This window comes from Microtus ochrogaster, unplaced genomic scaffold (genome assembly GCF_000317375.1).
Source record: "Microtus ochrogaster isolate Prairie Vole_2 unplaced genomic scaffold, MicOch1.0 UNK8, whole genome shotgun sequence".
Classification (NCBI taxonomy): domain Eukaryota; kingdom Metazoa; phylum Chordata; class Mammalia; order Rodentia; family Cricetidae; genus Microtus; species Microtus ochrogaster.
The window spans coordinates 8,853,327-8,862,319 of record NW_004949106.1 but is presented as its reverse complement, the minus strand read 5'-3'; the positions used below and the strand labels follow the sequence as shown (position 1 = coordinate 8,862,319).

At 41.4% G+C, this 8,993-nt stretch overlaps 2 protein-coding genes across 2 annotated transcripts in view; one reads left to right on the top strand and one right to left on the bottom strand.

Moving 5' to 3' along the window:
• The window catches only part of Ankar (ankyrin and armadillo repeat containing), a 44,190-nt gene extending 38,184 nt beyond the window's left edge, over positions 1-6,006 (top strand). Inside the window, exons 22-24 of the mRNA XM_005366384.3 lie at positions 2,783-2,979; positions 4,302-4,348; positions 5,620-6,006. Of these exons, the coding sequence (XP_005366441.1) occupies positions 2,783-2,979; positions 4,302-4,348; positions 5,620-5,867 (492 nt within the window). The 3' untranslated portion in view covers positions 5,868-6,006. The remainder of the gene's footprint in view (positions 1-2,782; positions 2,980-4,301; positions 4,349-5,619) is intronic.
• A 180-nt stretch (positions 6,007-6,186) lies between these two features.
• The window catches only part of Osgepl1 (O-sialoglycoprotein endopeptidase like 1), a 12,927-nt gene continuing 10,120 nt past the window's right edge, over positions 6,187-8,993 (bottom strand). The window contains exon 8 of the mRNA XM_005366383.3: positions 6,187-6,810. The gene's annotated coding sequence lies outside the window, so the exon portion shown is untranslated. The remainder of the gene's footprint in view (positions 6,811-8,993) is intronic.

Here is an 8,993-nt window from a genome sequence, read left to right as displayed (position 1 = left end):
CTCCTCCTCCTCCTCTTCTTCCTCCTCCTTCTTTTTAAGAAAGGGTGTAGTTTAATCCCATGAGTGCTGGGATTAAAGGCATACATACATTCAGCTAGACATACATTCTTTTTTTGTTTTGTTTTTCAAGACAGAGTTTCTCTGTAGCTTTGGATCCTGTCCTGGATCTAGCTCTTATAGTCCAGGACAACTTTGAACTCACAGAGATCCACCTGCCTCTGCCTCCCGAGTGCTGCGATGAAGGGCGTGCGCCACCACCGCCCAGCTAGGCAGACGGCCTTAAGAACAACAATGCCATTCAAAACTTAATGAAGCAAATTTACAGAAAAGGGGCGAATTGTATTCCTCTCACTCGTCCCTGGTCCTACAAAAGCATCCTACATGCCTAAGAAAGTGTCCTAAAACCTCTTTATAAAGGGTGAACTTGGGTAAGACACTCTTTTCCCACCCCATTCTTAATGTTTGCTCCCAGAACTCGTTGATGTGGTTAATGTCCCCTCTGCTGCTTTATTAACTTTCATTGCCTCCAATCCCAATTCTGTCAGCATTGAATCAGAGAGGTCCCCGGGGTCTGGAGGGACAGCCGGTGTTTCCAAATAAGAAACCTGTGAAGCATTGGTTCCCAAAGAATTTTTAGGGGAAAATAATTGAGGAAAAAAACGGGGGCTTTCTGGGAATGATTATCATATCTGTCCCAAGTGTGACTGACAAAGCCAAACCAAAACCTCCAAGAGAATCATCAACATTATAAGAGAGGAGAGAGCCTGCAGGTTGTGTGGTCCCAGCAAAGTCTTTGCTGCCCTGAGGTTCACTGATCCTTGCTGAGTGAGAGACTGTCTCCATGGGCTTTGCCTTGCAGAGACCTGATGGATAAGCATTCCTATGGCTGATCTGAAGCTAGGCCACACAGCTCTCAACACAAAACCCTGTGTTCATGCCAGTAATCTCAGCGCTCAGAAGGCTGAGACAGGAGACTTCCTTCTACTTCAAAGCCAATTTGGGTTATACTGAGACCTAGAATGTGCCCCGTGGAAGGAGGAGATGCAAATTTGCGAAAGGCACCAAATTATAAGAGCAAAGTATAGCATGGGTGTACGAAGGTGCCACAGTGAATGCCAATGTCTTATGTAACTTAAGATTTAAATACTCACTCTATAAATAAATCTACTGTGATGGTACAGAAATTTATAATTTAAAAAAATGTTTAGGAAGTATCTCACAAGAATTGGTTACTTAGCAAGTGGGTGAACCTTTTTATTTTTATTTTTTTAGTATTCTAGGTAATTCTAAAATGAAATCAATGTGCTCACAGATACTGTGAGCAATGAGTAGAAACCAGTGGCGATTCACAGTCTTCTGTAAAACTCTGGGCAGAGGATGAGGCCTGAAAGCGGAGAGAATGGCCTGGTGTGCACGAACCATTAGGCCCCTCCCTGATGATGGATTTGCTTACATCCATTATCTGATATTCATCTTTACAGAAATTATCTTAAGGTTTAATGCAGTTTTATTAACGAGTGTGTCTGTGTAGGTTCGTGCATGTGAAGTCAAGTGCCTGTGGAGGCCAGAAGCGAGGGCTGGGTTCCCTGGACTTGGAGGTCCAGGTGGCTGCCTTGGGTTGTCGTGGGAACCAAACTCAGGTCCAACAGACCTTTCTGAAGAAGTAGCTACTTAGAGTCTGAGCTAGATAATTTGGGTTAGTTTTCCTGAGAACACCATACCAAGTGTTTCATCATATGCACCTCTTCATCTCTCCCGCTTTCCCCCTACCCATCCCCCTGCCCCTACCCACACAGCTTTGAGTCCTTTTTAAAAGCCCATCAAGACCAATTGGTGCTGCTCAAATATCCTGAATGTGGGTCTTTGACTTACCAGGGGCTACTAAACTCTTAGAGAAAAAAAAAAAAAAAACCTCTCCGTATCCCAGCAACTCCCAGTTGCCAATAGCTCCATGGCCGTGGGTGGGATTGTGTGCTCAACTCCCCTCTCCACGCTGGGAGGCTTTGTGCATGCTACTGAAACTACTGTGTGTTTCCACCTAGAGCCGCCCTGCTGTACGCAGAAGGCACTGCCCCCTGCAGTCACTTCCCGTCACTTCTGCTGCAATTATCCCTGAGCCTTCAGAGCCCGTTCTTGGGGGAGGCTGCTAGTTTGTTTCCCCGACTGCCCTGCCTCAAAACAATCACTCAGAAACTAGATTAATTAATTGCAATACTGTTTGGCCAATAGCTTAAGCATATCTCTAGCCAGCTCTCATATCCTAAACTAACCCATTTCTGTTCATCTGTGCATCACCACATGGCCGTGGCTTACGGGCAAGGTTTGGGTGTGTCTGTCTCCTGCGGGTGGCTACATGAGTCCTCCTGACTCCTCCTACTCTCTCTCTGTGTATCTTTTCCAGCCTGGCTATAGTCTGCTAAGCCCTTGGCCAAAAGCAGCTTTATTCATTAACCAATAAAAGCAATACATATACAGAAGGACTTCCCACACCAGCCCCATTGCTTAAGAAGTCTCTACTCATAAAATTGTGACAAACCTATTTTGAAATAGAGAAATTCTACACATGCTACCTACAGGACACACTCCGCTCATATGTTGATTAAAAATTCAAAGTGAATGCTGAGACTTGAACCCAAAATAATGTTCAGAAAGTGTATATGAATATATTTACCTCTGGCGAATTGCATGCTTTAAAACAGTCAAAATAGCAAATTTTAGGTCCGTTATATTTTTATCATAACAAAACATCAGGAAAACGTGAAAAAGCCTCTTGTGATTTCAGGTTCGCACAGCGTGTTCCTGCGCCCTTGGCTACCTAACATACAATGCGTACGCGTTCCGCATCCTGCTGGCTGAATGCAGGAACAAACCTAACCAGTTCCTCCGTATAATGAACAACATCAGCAGAGATGCCAAGATTAACCCTGCCTTCCTGAAGGAGTTCCAGATGCAGCAAAGCGTGGGGCTTCCGTCCTTAAGGTATCGTCTTAATAAGAAATGGCAGAAATGACGTTTAGTACCTGCAAATGCGCTAATGTGTTTGTGCATTCTTGACATGTATGGGTACCCTGTGGGTATAAACTTAACCTTGAACGTTCATTGGCAAAGCCTGCTTTTGTTTACTTTGGAATGCCGAGAGTCTTCTGTTTTGATCCGTAGCAGCAGGTTTCTGTTTAAGGGTTAGTGTTAAGTACTCAGCGTCTTTGCTCACTTCAGCTGCACTGTTCCATCCAGGGCAACAGTCAAGTTCACTTGCCCAGCCTGGAGACAAGCTGGGGCTATGTAGACGCTGGTTGATGTAGTCAGCTGTGTGTACGCAGACCTAGGCCCAGGAAAGATCCGATTTGTTAGAACTGTTTCTGAGAAGTGTGCTACAAAACAGAAGTCCTGATTCAAATTAGGACAAAATGGAAGGTTGCTACAGTTACTGTGGTCAGATATCTTATAGACATGGGCCACAGTTGATGCTACCACTCAGCTGGGGAAAATCTGGAAGCGATTGGACCGATGTTTTCTAGAAATCCAAGCGCATAAAGGGCGGAGTTCTGGCATAAGAGTAAGCAGCTAAAACAACACACTGGCTGAAGTTTTAGCATCTGTCAAGCATTTTGCTCAACTGATTCTATCTCAACGTCACAGTTTCATTATAACCTAAGTCTTTAAAATAGGGGGTGAAAAAAATCTTACTGTGAACAAAGATGAATTATGAGTCTTTCCAAGTAGGAAAACATTCATGTAAGAGCTACTCAAGATAAATTATTACTCTCATACAAGGGAAGGAGACCCAAATGTACACTGTGGTTATATAAGCCAATTTTAAGTATAGGAAAAGGTAAGTCTATTTCAAGAATCCTTTGAAAACTAAATATGCAAAATTAATTACATAAATTAATATAAAACACAATCTGAACTTTGGTTATAATAATTTGTTAAATTAATTTATTTATTTTTCATAAATTTAATTTAGTACAAATGATTTATACTTTGTACATTCCCATAATGCTGTGGGAAATGGAAAATGCTCCTATTCAATTTCATCTGCCTCAAAGTTCGGTTTGAGTTCTTTCTTTCCATCACCTCAAACATAATAATTATTCCATTTCAGATGTATTTAATGCTTGAAATGAGTAAATAAGTGATCAAATATAAGGTATCTGCAGGGAGCATGCATGCAGTTTTATATATGTATGACAGAGACCATCAGGCCCCTGAACGTGGTACCTAGAATCTTTCTTTATTCATGGTTTTCTGGGTATATACACTATGTCTTCATTTAATTATTTGATACTTTCTCCTTTTAGCCTGGAAAAGAATGGAGGACCATCTGTAATTCCTGTCTTTAAAAAAGGTAGTAGTTTTTCTTTTCTTTCTTTAACGCCCGCTATTCCCAGCAGTCTGTAATTCTGCTTTAGGGTTTCTTTTGCTCTGATTAAAAACAAACACCAGACCAAAGGCGACTCAGAATGAGAAGGGATTTATTTCACCTTACATCCCGCAGCCAGTCATCCAGGGAAATGAGGGCAGGAACTCAAGGCAGGAACTCAAGGCAGGAACTGGTGCAGAAGCCATGGACAAGAGCCAATTTCTGCCTTATTCAAGTTTCCTTTCTTACACACCCAGGAGCACTTAGCCAGGGGGTAGCACCAGCCACAATGGGCAGGACCCTGCCACATCAATCATAAATGAAGAAAATGCCCACAGGTTTGCCTACGGGCCAGTGTTATAGAAGCATTTTTTTCAGTTATGGCTAGGTGTGTGTCAAGATAACCTACCAACCAGCAATCCTATCTTACCCTCCAGAAAGCATCTGGTCTGTAATTCCACACACAGAAGACACTTTTCCTTTATAAATAGTCTGCATGAATCATTTAAGGTCTTCCCTACCATCAAATGCCAAAGAATTCTCTGGCAGGACGGAGCAGTGGGTAAGAGTACCTGGCCACAAGCCTAAAGACCTGAGTTTGTTCCTCAGAACCTATGTGGTGGGAAGGAGCTCCAAGCCAGTGGAGATGGGGTTACAGGAGGTTGTGCATGGCCTTGTATGCATGCTGGGGACGCAGCATGGGCTCTGCAACGGCGCTGCATGTAATCAACAGCCGAGCTCCCTAGCCAAGGCCTTATCAGGTCTGCAACGGGGAATAAACACGAATTACTTTCATGCACAGCTTAAATCTGCCAACCTTAGAAAGGGCCAACGTCAGAGTACCCTATGTGGTGGGTACATTTATGATCTCACCAGTTCAGAAAGAGAGCAGGAGACAAACAGAAGCATGCAGGGCTTAGAGGACTGCCCGGTGGTTAAGAGCAAACGCCACCCTCCTAGAAGGCCTGAGTTGGGTTCCCAGCATCCACCTGTGAGTCCAGTTCTGAGGAATGGGGCATGCTCCTCTAGCCTCAGTGGGTGCCCACACAGTGCATGCATTCACACGGGTGTGCACACGTGTGCACGTACACACAAAATAAAATTTCTCTAAAAAGAGAAAAGGAACATTTATTCAGGAGTATCTGCAGGAAGCTGGAATCCATTTTAGTTAGGCAAAGAAAATCGTAAGTAATCAATCATATTATAGTTGGGGCCCTGGACTTCAGAGCCATTTACCTGTGGCCTCTTACTTCCAGGGAAAGAACACCGAAGGAAAGCAAGACCGAAAATCCAACCAAAGGATTCTCTGACTTTAATTCCTCCCGTAACTAACTTCATGGGGCTCTTCAGGACGCCCAAGAACACCAATGTCTACCACAATATTTTCTCTTTTTCATCTGGCGTTTCATCCGATATCATAAACGTATCAAGACCAAGAATAGTGTGTTTGAACAAGCTTAAGCACCAAGAGCAGAAAGCCAATCCAGAGCCCACAGAAAGCTAGTAATTAAAAAAAAAGAAAGCATTTGAACATGAAATGATTCTTGAGTGGTCTTTCAGGGGATGAAGTCTGTGTTGTTCGAATGGAAGGGCTTTATGTTTACTGAACAGATCTTTTCAGTGTTTCGCATGGAATTTAACATCAGGTTAGTTATTGCTTCAAAAAAGTAAGTAGAATTTCTGTAGATGATGCCTCCACTCACACCTGTAAGATTTATCAACTGTCATGAGCAGACAATATGTTTGTTTATTGTTATACCTGCATCATGAGCCCCCCCCCCCACGCCCAGAGACCACCAGGAGTCCCAGTTCGCATGCAAAAGCAAAGAGCTTTTATTGCTAGATTTAGCTTGGGATCTCCATTTGTCCTGTCTTGAAAAACAAAAACAAAAACAAAAAAAACCCAAACAAAACAAAGCAAAACCCCCCACAAAGTTAAGAAGTTGAATCAAATGATAAGACACCTCATTTTCTCAGTGTCATTAAGGGTAACTCTTGAATTTATTAAAGTTTATTATTAAGCCTCTGATCATGAGCCTTGAGGTAGCTTCAGGTGGGCTCAAGATATTTTGTATACAATCACAGACACTTTTCTGAGAAACTAGCCAGATTATCCTGACAACAGTATTTCTCCTGAAGAATCACTGCCAACTTTAAAAAAATATATTTTGTTGGAATAAATTTTAATAAAATAGTCTAGTGGTTTCTCCTCTCCACGCTCTTCTCAGATCTTCCCTGCCCAGTCACCTCCACTGGAGAAAAATCATCTTTCCTTCGCAAGCGGATTATCAGGTGGAGACAGTTTGTTGGTTAGGGAACGTGATTCATGTCCACTTCTGTAAAGAGAGACTACTCACTCATTTCCCTACCCAGGATCGTGGGTTCGTGCCCCATGTTGGGCACCAACTGTAGGTAGCAACTGTTGGTTCGTTTTCTGTCACCCAGATCTGAAAACAATCACACAGAAACTATATTAAAACACTGCTTGGCCTATTAGCTCAGGCTTTTTTATGAACTAACTCTTATATCTTAAGTTAACCCACCTATATTACAAGGCTGTGGCTTATTAGGTAAAGTTCCGGCATCTGTCTCCTTCAGCAGCTACATGGTGTCTCTTTGACTCTGCCTACTTTCTATATCTCCGCTCAAATTTGCTGCCTGGCTTTATTCTACCCTGCTATAGGCCCAAAGCAGATTCTTTATTAACCAATAGTGGCAAAACACATTCACAGCATACAAAGGAGAATCCCACATCACACTTTTCCTCTCAGCATTGGGACCCTATCTGGCTTGAACCTGTGGAGGCTCTGTGCATGCTGCCACATTTGAGTTTACATGTACATCAGTCCTGTTGTGTCTGGAGACTGCTGTTTCCTTGGAGCCATCCATCCCCCTCTGGCTCTTACAGTTCTTTCTGTCTCCTCTCTGGCACAGCTCCTTGAACCTTACAGGGGAGGATACCCTCAACTCTTCATGATTAATTTTTATCATTCTATTATCTTCCCTTAAAAAATCATATACGGACTTCCTGAGCTTTACCATGTATGCTGGAACATACCTGTAATCAAGGACTTGGTATGTTCATACAGGAGGTCTGCTAAGAGTTCAAGACCAGTGTGAGCTACGGTGAGTCCTAGTGAGAGAGACGTTGGTCTCAGTGACCCACCCAGCCCTTAGTTTCACTGTAAGGTAAATTTGGCATGTGTTGGTGAAGAGTTCAGTGTTGCTCCCTAATTCCAACCTCCTTTCTCTTCCTTCCTTTCCTTTCCTCGTAGCAAGTACTCAAAGAATTAAAAGGCATGGCTGCTATCCAGGGTTCATTAATTTCTATTAGCTATATTTTCCCCTTATTTGTATTATAAAGTAATTTAACATACAGGCATGATTATCACACCTGGAACAACTTTTAACATTTTCAAAACAAAGATTATAAATATATTCATAATATAAATTTTGGTAAATTTTCCTCGATAGTTTATATGAACTTATAGTAGTAGTCACAGAAAGTTTGTTAATTCATAATCACATATACAAAACACAAATCCAAATATCAAATGTGAATTCCTGAACTAGTTGGTGCTTTTACTTGTTACTTTTTTATCAATCCTATGTTTAACAGCAATCTAACAACAAAGAATAAGAAGCTATTTTAAGTAATGGCTATTTCCAGATGCTTCATTTCTAGGAGAAAACAGGTGATCATTAATTAAATAAAAGAATTACTTCTGGAACTTTCTGAGATGCTACTTTAAAATAGGACTAAGATAAATTACGTTTTCATTCTAGTTAAGAATGGTTGTACATGCCTGTAATTCTTCTGTTGGAATGTTATAAAGTGAGTTACCTGACAAAAAGGGTTTTCTATGCTAAATTTTTATCTTTACCTTTTCAATAAAACATGTCACCAAAGATTAGAAAGTTGACAAAATTAACAACTTGGTCCAGTATAGAGGGCAAAATATAAACAGTTAGTGGCCAAATCAATGGACATAGTAACATTGGCCCTTTAAAAAAATTAAGATTTATTATCATTTTTAAAAATTTTATGTGTATGAGTGTTTTGCTTGTATTTATGTTTGTGTTCCACATGCATGTTTGGTACCCTAGGAGGTCGGAAAAGGATGCTGGATCCATTGGAACTGGAGGTATGGACACTCGTGAGCCGCAAGAACAGGAAGTATTTTTAACCGCTGAGTCAATCTGCAGCCCCAGTAGGAATGTGCTTACAGCCCCAAACAGTAGATAGCTACTTTGGACACAAAAAAATTGATAAATTTACACTATCTGCAATGCCAAATTTCAGAGAAAATTATCCAAAACAAGCCTTTCTCATCTCCTTTATTTTCATCCTAGTAAACACAATTTAAAAAATCATGGGTGTGAAAGTATGTGGCTCAATTAGACAAGAATTAAAAGCACATAGTCTTTAGTCTTCTTCTAAGCATGACACCTAATAACTTGCTCAAATGGTAATCCATATTCTGTTGGTCAGGTTTTGTCATAGCTCAGGGGCCTGACACCTGGTTTGATTTTACAACTGCTCTCATTGAAGAAGTTAGTCCACTATATGGGACCAGGAATCAAAAGAACCACTGTATTTCTCCCAAAGATATATTTTTTAAAGATTTTA